This window comes from Amborella trichopoda, chromosome 13 (genome assembly GCF_054954075.1).
Source record: "Amborella trichopoda isolate Santa Cruz 75 chromosome 13, AtrichopodaSantaCruz75HAP2 v2.0, whole genome shotgun sequence".
In the NCBI taxonomy this organism is placed as follows: domain Eukaryota; kingdom Viridiplantae; phylum Streptophyta; class Magnoliopsida; order Amborellales; family Amborellaceae; genus Amborella; species Amborella trichopoda.
In genome coordinates this window covers 42716976-42731829 of record NC_142348.1, presented here as the reverse complement: position 1 = coordinate 42731829, position 14854 = coordinate 42716976, and the positions used below count along the sequence as shown (strand labels likewise).

General features: G+C 36.2%; 1 protein-coding gene across 25 annotated transcripts; it reads right to left on the bottom strand.

Moving 5' to 3' along the window:
• Positions 1-760: 760 nt before the first annotated feature.
• On the bottom strand, positions 761-14183 carry LOC18442487 (tRNA synthetase class II (D, K and N) family protein). Of its 25 annotated transcripts, none has more exons than XR_016047057.1 (15): positions 13646-14183; positions 13226-13369; positions 12152-12261; positions 11089-11200; positions 10808-10879; positions 10002-10093; positions 9664-9784; positions 9423-9545; positions 5704-5899; positions 5111-5539; positions 4308-4379; positions 3427-3525; positions 3246-3326; positions 1831-1892; positions 761-1197 (listed from the first exon to the last, which is right to left on the bottom strand). XR_016047057.1 is itself a non-coding variant. In XM_088855129.1 (15 exons), the coding sequence occupies exons 1-15, from the start codon at positions 14024-14026 to the stop codon at positions 1173-1175; spliced, it is 1878 nt and encodes a 625-aa protein (XP_088711255.1). In that variant the 5' UTR covers positions 14027-14183; the 3' UTR covers positions 761-1172. The 25 variants fall into 25 exon arrangements, 19 of the variants coding, with proteins under 19 accessions (XP_088711255.1, XP_006852765.1, XP_088711263.1 ...); XR_016047056.1 differs by having other exon boundaries at positions 1835-1892; XR_016047059.1 differs by having other exon boundaries at positions 1835-1892; positions 5717-5899.
• Between the last annotated feature and the right edge of the window lie 671 nt (positions 14184-14854).

The window sequence follows — 14854 nt, the reverse complement described above, 5'->3', positions numbered from 1 at the left end:
AAATTACATGTTATGATAAAATTTGGAGGTGTGCCTTAATTGGATTATTTAAAGTTGCAACCTTATAGAAACCGTACCCTTTAATTATTTAACTTTTTAGTGATGATGTTTACAAACAACTTTGTTTAAATAGAAACAGCTTTTAGAAAAGATAAAATTATAGGTAAAACTAGCTCTAAGTTTAATCAAATAACTTTGTGATATACACAGCCAACAACCCATAGCTCGATATTAAGTTTAACTTTAGTAAAATAGTAAGTTACCAGTGATAACTAGTGTATCCAAACTAGTAGAAAAGTTAAAGTAAAATGTGGTGGGCAAATTATCCAACAAAATTAATAATAATAATAATTATTACTGTTGTTCATACAGAACCCCAATTCCTCATATTATTTTACGGTAGACCCTCCATCCGCACCTTCTTTCCGCTTTTTTTTCAAGTGGCATAAAAAAACCCTTAAAGATTTCATCATACCCCTCATCTCTTATTTCCCTCTTTTATTGATTAGGTGATTTGAAAGGAGAAAGGATATGAATAAGGAATTTTAGAGAAAGGGAGAAAGTACTAGTGTTTGGAGAGAGAGCAATGGAGTTCAAAGCAAGTAATTATGTTTTCGAGAATAAGGCGATTTAGACAGAGAATGGCGGTTTCGACACGGAGAAAACGAGCACTATTATTTTGCTCTCCGCCCTAGGAAAAAAATGCACCAACCAGATAAAGTTGTACCAAGTAAAACAGTTTTCCAAAGAGATTCACTTATGCAAAAAACAAACTAAAACTTTATTTCAAATGATTGTATAATGGACACCATCAGTCAACAAATAATTCATTATCATGATTACTTTTATTCGACAGCAAATTATTAATGATAACAAATACATCCAAATAAGCCTAAATGCCTTTGATTTCCCACATAAATTATGTGAATATCGCAAATAACTATCATAACACATGACCTCCAAATATTAGAATCAGCAAAAGATTCTATTTTCTTCTCTTTCATCCTTGACGGATTTAATTTCCCTTAGTTTAAGAGGGAAAAGAAAGATCTACCAACTGTTGGGGATCAACTTCGGAAGGTGCCTTTGTGAGAGCACATTGGGCAGTTGTGGTCTTAGGGAATGCAATAACATCTCTTATGGAACTTGCACCAGCCAAGAGCATAACGAGTCTATCTAATCCATAAGCAATCCCTCCTGCAAATGTTAATGAAAATTTTCCCATTAAAGCCCAGATACACATTCATCTCATAAAGTCAAAAAGGTCAAGTTTGTGATAATCAAGAAATAAGAAATCTTGTTTTTTGCGTTATGCATTGTGGCCTCCTACATTTTGGCTTTCTTTCGTCCTGGTGTAGTGAGAATGATAATCATCCAAACAGACCGATAGTTCTCCATAGGACTTCACTTAATGGGACATGACACCCTACTTCAAAAACTTTTTCAATGCATTAGTTGAAGAACGGATCTCTCTCTCTCTCTCTCTCTCTCTCTCATGTTTAATGATTTTTTCTGGCTCGTCTTCTGTTGTTCAGGTTAATTTTCATGGATCCACTCTAAATATGGAATATGATAATCGATTTTAATGTGTCAAAGATGTTACAGGGTGCAAGGGACTGTAGAGAATACAACTATGGATCTAAGTCCACACCAATAAAAATTGGTCTCAAAGACAATCAGAGAGAGAGATTTTACACCTCTAGACTACTGGAGCGAGATTTCTAATTCTCTAATCCTCTTATCTTTTTCCTTTTTTGAGAAACTCTAATCATGTGATCTTTATAGGTGTCTTTAATAGAGTTAAAGGCTTGAGGATTATCTAGTACTCACGTACCATGCGGTGGAGCCCCCATGTCCAAAGCCTCTAAAAGATAGCCAAACTTTTCTTTGGCCTGCACGGATAAACAGGTTAAAATACCACTGCACTAGTATTACATTTATACCTTCTGCTACAACATATATAATATGAAATCAAAGGTGAAACTTGTATTCCAATAATGAATCATAAAAATTAACATACTATAAAAAAGAATTTGGAAAGAAAAACAAAAAAAAATGTTTTACCAACAAAGTAGTTCTCGAATGATGCAGAAAACAGAATACTCATGCAGTGCAAAAGAGTGTGAACGTGTGGTGTGTGGGAGGAGAATGTAACTACAAAACAAATGTGCTAGATCTGCAGAAAACAAATGTGATCGAATGGGCACCAATTGCAGAAATAGATGAAACTGTGACTACAAAACAAATGTGATACCAATTACAGAAATAGATGAAGTTAAAAAACAGGAGGGGTAGGGAAAATAATTTATCACAACCAATTGAAGTTTGGGTAATTTAAATGGGTCATTTGAGTAGGAGTAAACTCAATTCCGTGTTTCTAGTATCTAGAGGAAAGGAAAGAAGGATGGCACCTTTAAAGGTCAAATAGCAGAGAGGGAAGGATCAAATAATTCCAAGTTTTCTAGTATCTGAACTTGCCCAAGAAACCCCAAACATTTCGGACTTTAAAAAGACATGCCAAAGCAAGGTGGCACATAATACGATGAGCTGAAGTTTAAGGTGATTCACTAAAGGATGATAGCATCCTATCAGTCCATATGATCGTTTTTTAGAAAGTATGATTTTCTTTGTTTTGTAGTGCACCTACTGTCATGAGCATCTTCTTTTACTTTTTTATTTCAGACAAAAAAGTTTATCATCAGAAAGAAAACATCAAGAAAAATGACAATGAAGAGCATGTCAGTAAATAAAGAATACCGAGTTAAGGCATGAGCCAGCTTTATATTTACTTCTAAAGCTGGCTCAGCCAACTTTAAAAAATAGATGGATGGGAGAGAGAAAATTAACTGAATAGGAAACCCACTATTGCTAACAGAAAAGCAGGGGAATTTCACTCACCACCAGAAAACTATCACCAGAGTAACTATCCAAGAAAATAACCCAAATTGGTTTCCAGTGCTAAAATTCCCAATATATAAATGCTTAAAAGATGAACACTTAAAATATAGAGATAGAAAACAAGTATTCCAGCACCAAATGGTAATGTAATTCAGAAATATTTAATTTAGCCAGCTATACCAAACTCCAACTAAGTCATCATGGATAAAGAAATTCACCAGATGCAACAAGGCTTTCTATATTTCAAAAGTTGTGATCCTAATCATTCTAGAAAAAATTCGCAATCAGTGTCTCTCTACATAGCCTTCTAGTTATCCTGTTCCCAATCTCCATCCTTTTTTACATACCTGTATAGGAGAAATGCCAACAAATTCCAAAACCTTTTCTTGAATCTCCCTTTTATAGATCCTCAAGCTCCCACCTCCGACCTGGTTCACAATTGACCACCCATAAAACGAAGTCATCAGTACAATTGGAACTTTTCTTGGGTTAATCTAATTTTGATTTTTAGGAAGAGATTGAGAATACCTCGACTCCATTGTAGACCAAATCATAAGCCAAAGCACTAGCAGTAGAGAGATCATCCAAATCCTTGGGGTTTGGTGCAGTAAAAGGGTGGTGCAGGGCCTGCAAAACAAATAAACAGATTCTTTTTGGGTGGTTACAAATAAATATATATGACAATCCATCATGTATAAGAAAAACAGAGAAGCTATGGTAATCCCTCATTTGCACCACCAATCTATCAAATCTTCATCTATGCATCCTAATAGCATGAAAAACCGTAAGCCATTTGGGTTCATCACAATCCATCAACATGATGGAAGGTGAACAGAGAGTTGGACCAATATTGCAGGTTGTAATTTTTAGTGGGTCTTATTTTCCATTCATTAATGACAAATGGATCATGATTTTTCCAAAGTCCATAGTATAATTTCCAATATTAGGTAATGGCCCGTCACATGGCCTTGAAATTCCTCCAAGGATATACATGCCTTTCAATAGGACCCCACCACTCAAATCAACAAAAAGGGAAAAAGCAATCCTCACCAATGAGAAGGCTTGTGGAACCAATCACTATCTGGGATCCATTCCTCTCACTTGTCTTTGGATAAAAAAAACAAAAAAGGAGAACCCTCAACGAAGCCATTTTAGAATTCTTAGAAAAAAAAAACCATCTTAGGTTGCTGCAGACCCTAATTCTGTTTGAACTGGACATAGGCTGCTCAGTTTAGCTTGGATTCAGTAACATTCTACTTTTCCTCTTTCTGATAACAGTGTTGGTTATATTGATGGACCTCAAGATATTCCCTGAGTAAGAAGGGATGAATTCTACCAACTCCGCGATATGGAGTTTAGTGCCTAAAGACAAAAGATAATTAAGAATGAAAACCTAAGAATGTCCTTACCTCAAATCTCTGCTCAGAGCTGTTCCACTCAAACATAGGAAAGTCCGTTACCCACAATATTGAGTGCAATGACTGGAAAATAAAATCCAAAAACAAAAAAAAGGAAAAATATATTATATTATTTTCTAAACTATCTCCAGAAACCAACTAAGTTGAACAATTGGATTTCATGAACTAATTATCAATAAAAAGGGCAAAAAAAAAGGAAGGAAAGGGAAAATCATGAAAAGAAATACCCCCCATTTTCAAATACGATCAAAATTGAGTGAACATTGGAAGTGACATGCACCAACAAGCCCACATAATTCTTTTCTTTCTCAGGATCTAGAGAAAGAATTTTTTCTACAGGTTAGTTATTTGGCTATTACATTGAAAACACTATGGTATTCACAGTTGCATTCTTCTTCACTTCAAATTTTTATTACAGAAAGAAAATACCAGATCTAAAAGACCCCTTACTTTGGTTGCCAAAACTTCAAGAGCTCATCTAAATAGAAGAAAAGAAAATAGCAATATCTTCACATCAGCCATTTCAAAAAAATAAACCCATATCACAGGCACTTTTAGGAATCAGAGTAACTCTTGACTTTAACCACCACAAAACAATGCATAACCATTTTCATTTTGATTGAGAAGGTCTACAAGGTTTCCAACCTTGAGTGTTTTGTGGGGCCCTTGCACCATAACCACCAAGCCCCAGGAGATAGAATCCAATGCATAATTACGTATTATTCTCCATATACCCATTTATTCAAATTAGAGTTCAGCGGAAGCAGATGAAACTAGGAAAAGGGAAAGTATACCTGATGGATGATGGAAAATCTTAGTCCACAGGGATCATTACCGTCCAATAAAATCGACAATTGTAGAAAGAGTGGGAACAAACTTTGGGTTTATATCCATTTCTCATGGATACCACTTTCTCCTGATCACCATCCATCATTTCAGTGGATGTCAATCAACCCAGTGAACAATTGCTTTCCATAGTCCATCAGATCATAGAGTGAAATTCTGAACTAAGAACAAACTAACTCAATAGCTTACATGGTCAACCATCTCTAGATCATGGGCTACAAATGTTCTTAGCCGGTCAAGTGTCTTATTCACTGCTGCCTGAGAACCCACAGCAAACAAAATCAAATCTCCAGAGTTTGCAGAGCAAAGTTTCACTAATTTCTCTTTGGCTGCATGATCCAGGCTCGATACCAAAGCAGGAATCCCCTCGAGCTCTCCTAAGCATTTTACAAAAGGTTATCGTCACTGTCATGATTAATGAAAGAAATATATGCCTTGGGATTAGTTAATGGAAGTATACATATACATTAAATTTCAAGATGCGTCGACATGAATGGGTAGAGGAAATCCAAATTTAAAATCATTTTTTCTAGTCCTTTACCACCATCCAAAACCTTGAGAAAAGGTAAACCCTTAGCTCCAGATTTAATTGCTTCACTGTAGACCTCCCCCTTTTTTAAGCTTGTGTTTGAGTATTTAATTGCACCACAAGGAACGCATAATGACTTTACAAGCCCCCCACATGCCAAGCAATCAGCAAAAACTTTGAAAGAGCACTCCAAAAATAAATATCCCACCTGAAATATCCATAAGAAATTGATCAAAAAAATCCCCAATAATATGTAAAGCAACAGAAACATGTTTATAGTTTTATATAAACATTGAATGTAAAAGGAAACACAAAATCCTCCAGATAAAAGATGCGCTCCGACCTTTATATACCTGGCAAGGGATTAGTTGTCACTAAATATTAGCTAGATAAGGAGAAGATAATCCAGAAATAAAATAGGAAAAACAAATAAAGCCTTTAAGTTCTACTCTTGAGACGAATAACATAAAAGTAGTGGTATCATAATGGCAGCAAATTTCTAATTGTAGTTTAAATTACAAAAGTGTGCATTGTAAACTATACATGATGAATAAAGAATATGATCATAATGTGCAAAGAATATAATTACATACTAGACTAGATCAAATACTCCATTTACTTGTGTTTGCAAGTGCTTGGTTACACAAACACATAATAACAAGATAAAAATACGCTAATTTTTCAGGCTTCAAATCTTTCGAAGAGATCTAGTTCAATTTATGCCACTAACAAGTCGAATAGCATTATCATTTATGCTAGTCATTCAATATATTTTATTACAGGCCTTATATAGATATGGACCATATGGTTACAGTTGGATGACTTCCTCTTTATCAGAAACTATGAAGCAACTTTCCAAATTTGACTCGAAATGGACATTTTAAACTCTAACCCTGCCCAACTGGATACAGAGGGGACTGGACAGGTCTCATCTCATTTTAGGTTCAAGAATATTGGGGGGGCCTTGTCTCCTTTTGGATACAAGAAAAGTATTTGGAAACTCGATTGAAGACTGACTAGGTCTTTGCCAAAATCACTTTGATTCACTAGGTCAAAACATAAATTTGGAAAAACTTGGCAAGTTTTTTAAATTTGTGTAAAAAAATTGAAACAACCAAGTTGTCAATTATGGGAAACAAACTCAGCTTGTTAATCAAGCATACGACAATGTTAACAGGATAAAGGAGAGCGTTCATTGGTCAAATCAATAAAGAAAACTATATAAAAGGAAAATCTCAGCCACACCTTGAAATTTACATATATAAAACCCTCCTAGAGGCTGAGTAGAATTGAATTGGCAAGTTTATCCGACTTAGAAATGAGTTATATTCACCACCAAGTCTGTGGTTGGATATTCTAGCTGATAAAACATGACTGAGATTGGGTGAACAATGGTAAAGTTGGAGAGTTGGGATACGAAAGAAGTTAAATGGATCTATGACCTTCCATATCTTAAGGGAATGTACAGTACCTCTTAGAGTTATTAAGGTTGGAAAATGCGGGGAAGGGAAGGATCAGCTGGTCCTAGAGAAGAGTAGAGGATAGAGGCTCAAAAGCTACTATTCTTATTAGGCTAAGCTGTGGAATCCATAGCTAGTAGCTGCGTAAGTTCCTCAAACTGCCTGTCAAACCTGGGAGCGGAATGTTAAACATGGATACATAGAAGTGCACTAAGGGATCTGGTGACAAGAGGTGCACTATGCCAGAGTCAATTTTTTTTTTTTTTTGTTGGGATGATCATCTCAATGATCTTATCAAGACCATTCTGGCCAATATAGGTGCATCATGTCCTTGTTCCAAATCCTTCAAAGCATGAAAGAACACAGTAGGAGTTTTACTGCAGAGATATGGTGCAATAAAGGAGCACAAATTCCATTACGTAAGGAGAGGTCCAAAGAGGCTTCAATATGGCAATGCTCGGTATGTGGCTATAAAGATAGAAGGATTTAGGGGGATTTAGAGGAAATGCATCATCTACAGTAACCAAGGTTACAATGAGACAGGATAAGGACATCATTAGCATTGCATATGGTCATCAGAAGAATTTGGATTAGTTCTTGGATAACATGAAGTGCAAGGATAGGGTTTCTAAAGTTTGTTTTGCAGGTTAATCGGGATTATCTCTGAACCATGGGTTAAGATCATGGATTTATTTTAATTGGAGGGGAATTCATGATGTATGATAAATTAGGGGAATCATAGGCATGAAAGTGTGCTGACTGTTGTAATTCACTAGCTGCTAAAAGTAGGGCTTCCATTGAGACTCAATACGGATAAGATGATTCAGAAATGGGATTGCCAAGGGGTTTTTTTCAAGCCATTCTTTCATACTTTATAAAAAGCAATGGGATTAAATCCCCTCCAAATTGCTTGATCTAGGGTAGCACAACCCGCAAAATGGTGTTGGGCTCTGGGCAAATGACGATGTAGGACAAGGGGGACCACATTCGGCACCACAGGTTCCAGCTTCCAAATAACAATTTTTGTACATAGAGAATGAAGAAATGATCGATTCATCCACTCACTCATGGTAAGTCTAAAGTGGTCTCAAGTTTCTTTCCAGACCAATTGTTAGTTTATAGTTATCCCCGAGATGATAGCCTCCCTTCACGATAGTGGGTGTGTAACCTGCCACTAGAAATCTTTAATAAGGGTAGTTGGAGAAGATGTGGGATCTTCAAAGGTAAACACCTTAGATGCAATGCTCATGGACCCTAGTCACAAAAGAATTATGAAGGTATTGGCGCCAGAATGAACCTTGGTACGACTTGACAAAATCATGAGCTCCAAACATAACTGGTGTTTTAAATCATCAATAGGGACTATAAAATCAACAAGTGACAGCAGCTCTAATAGGAATCCTTTGGGGAGAAGTGTAGCATAGAGTGTGTGTGTGTGCATATGGAACTGCAGTTTTCTGCTTTGTTCATTAACACCAAGAGGATTATGTAATACCATGGATAATAGTGTCGTTGTAAGACTATATATAACCTAAATGAAAATGATGAGGGTAATGCTTCACTTCTTCAAAATCATCTCCCTCTTGCCCCTCATCCCCCCCCCCCCCCCCCCCCCCCAACCTCTACGGACAAAAGTGAGAGCTTACAAAAGAATCACTGTTGAGTAACTATACCATCCCAATTGGAGATTCCGATTCCACTGAGGTGGAAGCAAGAACCCTATTGATGAAGCCAAGGGTGTTTCCTGATCATTTCTCTAGAACCCGATCAGCCTATTTTATTAATCAAGGCAACTCAGTCAATGTGAGTACGTAACACATTTATTTTTCTTTTTCTATGCTAATGCATAGCTCATCTAATTGTAATATTCTATATAGTTACATATACTGTTACAAATGAGTTGAAGGCAGCATGTTATAAAGAAATGAACCATTATCTCATTATGTGTCTAAATACAATAATACACGCACATGCACATATTTCATTACAATTTCTACCATTCTATTGGTTTATTTTGCCTTAGCTTTATCTCATATAAGCAGGCCTGTATTTTGTGATATCAATCACACAGTTTAATTAATGGATGCTTGTAAAACCATGAGTCCACTAGCATTAAATGCCATACAGGGGGTCTTCAGCTAAATAAGCTTCAGAAATCTTGCAGGAAACTTTTCAAAGATATGCTAATTTCCAAGGAAACAAAACCTTTCCGGAAGCTGAAAGGAGAAATGTGACAACTCAAAAACCATGTTATACTATTAGCAGACTTACATCTCTCAGCTTCATGTCAAAGCGAAGATCTGGCTTGTCTGATCCATAACAGCTCATAGCTTCATCATATGTGATACGTGGAAAAGGTTTTGGAAGTTGGATTCCTTTAATTTCTTGAAATACCTGCCATAAGGATTCAACACATCAACTCTAGTTGAGAAGTTAACAAAAAAGTGCCCAGAGAAAAAATCTCCATTATTACTGGACCAAATTTCTAATCATCAGCAGTCAAAGAACTGACATGTCTTATTAAATTTTCATTGAGATTCAGCATGTCCTCTAAAGGTGTAAAAGCCAATTCCATATCTAGCTGGGTAAACTCTGGCTGTCTATCTGCCCTCAGGTCCTCATCTCGAAAACACCTGAAAGTTGCAAAAATGATTATAAAAGTGAACCAAAATAAAGATTTGGAAATCATGCATATATTATATCCAAGATACTATCTATCTACCCAAATAATATTTAACAGGCAATAATTAGCCACATGCATGTTTTCCTTGTACTGATAATAAAAAGGTCTGTAGCAATAAAATAAAAGAAGTATGGACAGAAAACTATTACGCAAAACAAGAGAAAAACCTTGCTATTTGATAGTACTTGTCAAAGCCAGAAACCATTAACATTTGCTTGAACAACTGAGGGCTCTGAGGTAAAGCATAGAATGTCCCTGGCTTGAAAAAGAACACCAAAATAAATCAGCCATGCAAGCTACTGATACATATCCCGAAAAGATTCGAACATTCTTGATAAATAGAAAATATGATTACCAAAGATAACATGGATTAAGACCAAAAAACAGATAAAAATCCAAAAATGGATGATAACAAATAAGCATAGCTGTCATAGTTATGACATGCACATGTGCTGTCATAGTCATTGCGTGCACAGTAAGCATCTGATAACGACAGGTTTGCACATCTTTGAATAAAATTGATGAAAGCAAATCAAAGACAGAAAATCAAAAGATGGTTAAAAGCCAAGGAAACGTTAAAAAACTACGATGGCCAGCAATAGAATAGACCCAATCCATTCCTAAATATAACTACATTAGGCAATAAATAATTTAAAGCGCCCCCCTCAACAATTTGAAGTCCCACAAAACTCTATTTAAAATTTATGCATACTAGCCAAGGCCTCATTCACATCAGCCTACATTTGAACAACCTAAAAGAGCATTCCATTGACAACCCCTGAAACCCATTAGAACAAGCCTCAAGGTTTCTTTCACCAAAACCAACAACACACCAAATTTCTAAATACGACTTTTAGAAGAGCTAAAAGAATAGTTCTTGTGGTTAAACACATGTTCTCAAAATATCACCCAGATATTGTCCCAACTTTACGTATCTTTGACGAGACACAAATAGACAACAGAAAGAGGATACCTGAACTCGTGAGGGCACAAGATAATCCCGAGCACCTTCGGGTGTGGATCTGGATAGTAAAGGAGTTTCAATCTACATTACAGCCATAATAGCATGTCAATGTCAAGATCAATGAAATCACAAAAAAGAAAGGATTCATGAAAGATTTGACTAATACCAGCCCAGCATGGAAAAGGCAAAAAAATGGGGAAACAGGAAGATAACTAAAAAGTATATAAGAAGAATTTCACACAAGTCGTAGCATAAAATTAGGTAACCTTTAGATTATCCATCATATATACCTCCACAAAGCCAAGTACATCCTCTAGGTATTGCCTGATGACCTTAATAACTTTATGCCGCAACTTTAGGTTGGAATGCATCTGCTGTCGGCGCAAATCAAGGCATCGGTATCTAGCATGATTGCGAAATAAGTGTATGCTTAAATACAACACCTAGATTTTAAACTCAATCAAGATCGTCCATCACAATAGAATGACAAAGTGCCCAACTAGATGGAAAGATTACAAAAAATAACAACCTACTAAATGGTCATTACATCAGAATAAACAGCAAATAGCCTTGAACATTTCTAGAGAGAACAGCTAACAGAGTGGAACTCAATAGCTTATTGCCCTACATTACTAAGAGAATAAGAGGAAGGCATCACAATTCAAACAAAGAAAGTAATAAGGAAAAAGAAATTACATTAGAAAGTTCAAAAAATAGACAAAATGTTTGCACACACCTAGAACGTCGAAGAAATCAACAATCCTGGCATACATCCAGTATTCTTCCTTAACTGATACCACATCAATGTGAGCCTCGCTTTATGCATAAGTTTGCCATTGCCCTTTGGAAAATGGAAACTATTAACTTAATCATACATCTTATTGTGATAACGATTGGAGTACTTTTTGTCCAAAAAAAGATGCAATCGAAGTTACTCTGTTTTTTTCTTTTCTTTTATGCATAATCCAAATAGACATTCCCCAAAAGTTTCAACATTTATCAATAATTTCCTCGACAAGCTTAATGACAGTTTCCAGTTAGCATGCAGAAAAGAATGACAGAATCTGTGGGACAAATGGGGGAGTCAAAGATTAGTCAAATATATATATTTTTTTTATGAAAGTGTTAACTGTTAGAATTCAAATATTAGAGTTCCAATTCAAATGTGTTATCATTTCCTGACTTGTATGCTTCTCAGTGGTCTTCAAATTACAATAATTATACTCAACACTATCCAAAAGAATGATGCAAAACCTCTAGGTCAAAGGTCAAAGCTAAACAAAAGATATCTGCAGTTTTAAAGACAATGAATACAATAGACTTAACGAGATTTAGCCCTAACATGTTGATTACCTTAGGCGAATTTCCTCTGTGACTATATCTTTTGCATCATCAGCAACAGTAACTAAAAATGGCAAGGCTGACCGAACAGAATTCAATAGATTTATAGACTCTGCTGCAATCTGAGTAAGGGAGTTTTTTGATATAAGAATACACTTCAAAATTTCTCTCAGAACAGAGATTACAGAAGTGAATTTTCTTAATTATCAGTCTTCTACCAATTACAGAATGTTACCATATCATATGGAGCTTCTCAGACAATGCTACATGTATATTTTCTATTGCGAAAAACACAAATGTAACATTTGTCATAAAGGAATATGAACAAAGAAGCACTAATAAAATAATTGATCAACTAGATCCTCCCAGTAGAAAAAAGTAAACATATCCAAGGTAAGATTTCGTTTTGAAGTGTAAATGAATATCGGAAAAATGTGAGAGTGGTGAGAATCTGTGCATAAACTCCTTGTTCTGGTGGATTCAGCTCATCACCAACAAGAGGTGGATGAGATTTTTGCTCACCACGCTTCATTTGTGAACATATGGATCGATCAACTACAAAATGCTAGATATTTAGTGGATAACTTTTCATCCAATGACTGTTGAAAATTCTCTGTTTGCCTAAAGCAAGGAAATCATCAACCTGAAACCTGAATTTAATGGGTATGTGGCACCCATTTGTCTATTTAGGAGAGCATATGTCTGCAAGAAAATTGCCCGATTGAAACCACATCCAATGACCATTTGGGACTACATAAGCAAGTGAAGTGAACCATCTGTAGAAAGAGACTACCCCCTCAAAAGGCATTGACATATTCATAATTCTGCAAAATTACGAGGACTGGAGTTTTCATTTCAGCAAAGCCCTTCCAGTTCCATGGCCAAGTAAAGCAAACGTAACTAAGAGAGAGATTGCACAGTCACCTCGGCCATGCACTAATCTAAAATACTCTCTCATCAAGCAATGTCATCTCTATATGAGAAACACTAGTATTGTCAACGACCATTCTGTTTGGGTATAATTTGTTCAAGGTCTAAGTATCAAATAGTGAATACAAAATGAGGCCTTTTAAAGAAAAAGCATACCTCCAATCCACCAGTACTCATCTTTCTGTTCACCGATTCAGAGGGCCGAGAACGAACAACACCTTCCACTGCAATTACGTACTCCAGTCTCAGCTTATTTGCCAAAGCATGGGCATCAGGGAACTCATCAGGCAGAGTAGTAATCTGAAAAACAGGGGAGAAGGAGAGAGAGAGAGAGAGCAATCAAAAAATGACACAACCCAACAAGCTAATTCCACCAAAACAAGAGAGAGAGACAGAGAGTAATGGGAAGTCCACCATAAACCCAAGAAAATAGAGACAGAACATAAGAAATCGGTATTCCCCAATAGTTGCAGAGCAAATAACCCAATAACAAAACCCAAAAACCACAAGTAATACTCCCATGAACCAATAAAACCATAAAAATGCATGGGATAGAGTAGAAGCAATATAAATGACCTGAACAATGCCAGTGTGATCTCTCAAGTTAAGGAAAGTCACAGCGCCATGAATTCGATGGAGCGCAACCCACCCGCAAAGACGAACCCTCTTACCAACATCCGCATCAGTTAGCTCTCCACAAAAATCAGTTCGGGTCACCCATTCAAGAGAATCAACGGTGGGCAATGTTGGTTTTAGCTCTTGAGCAATAGAATTTGCTGAGGAACTCAAAGCTGAAATGGAACGAAATGTTCTTGCTTGAGAGGAGAGAGAACGATAAACGGGGTGAGAGGGGAGTTGCAAAATAGTGGTTTTGTTGTTAATGGAGGAGATTTTAACGGTGGGGAGAGCTCGGAGAATGGCAGACATGCTCTCCCAGTGCAGACGCCTAGGGAGCATGGTTTGTGCTTCGGTGTTTCTCTCTCTACAAATGGGGAGGTTGGAAGAGGAAGAGCATGGTGGACTTTCTCTCTCTACAATTGGAGAGGTTTATCCTTTTCTTGGGTTATTGAGAGCTTAAGGCTCTGTGCTCTCTGTACAATCTTAGTGGTCTCTCTCTCTAAAGTTCTAAGAGCACATATACTATGCTCCCTCGCGAGCATAGTTTGCTTCTACTCCCTCGGTCTCACGCTTAAAATGTCAAATGAGGATTTTTATTATTATTATTATTTATTGAGAAATCTTTATGTTAAATGGATCCATGGTAATTATAGTTTTTTCTCATTAATTTTGGTTTGTCATAATGTTCTATTAATGGCTAAACTTTTTAGTGAGGCTATAAGTTCACATATATTTTCTATCTACTTCAACTACGTCTTTTTTCTAATAGACTTTTTAACTCTTTTTTTAACATCCTCTAAATTCTTTTTTTAGCCTTTTAATTGAACTAACGCAATGCTCTAATAAAGGTTGTACGGGGTATACTTTATACATAGACAATCTATCTAAGTCTACTCTCTTTTATCTTATTGTCTATTGGTGTTACACCTAAATTTTTTTGAATGAATTTAAATGTTAAATAGATTAAATTTCTAAAATTTACGGTCCAAAAACTAACATTGCGCGGGTATTCTGCTTAAATGAGTAAATGAACAGTATACTCTCGAGGGAGTAAGATTTCTTTTAGCAAGTTCTTTTAACTATTTGGTGTCACCCACCACCGGGTCCAACAAGCTTTACTTAAACTTTTTCCTTACTAGGTGCGGTTTGTATAGAGCCTACGCTCTA

What these genes read in the sequence shown, in the direction of transcription:
- LOC18442487 (XM_006852703.4), bottom strand. Translation starts at nt 14,026, where the DNA reads ATGCTCCCTAGGCGTCTGCACTGGGAGAGCATGTCTGCCATTCTCCGA. An exon ending in TGAGTACTGGTGGATTGGAG is followed by an intron (nt 12,262 to 13,225) that starts GTATGCTTTTTC and finishes TCCCTTACTCAG; the next exon opens with ATTGCAGCAGAGTCTATAAA. An exon ending in TTGGCATTTCTCCTATACAG is followed by an intron (nt 1,893 to 3,245) that starts GTATGTAAAAAA and finishes TTATCCGTGCAG; the next exon opens with GCCAAAGAAAAGTTTGGCTA.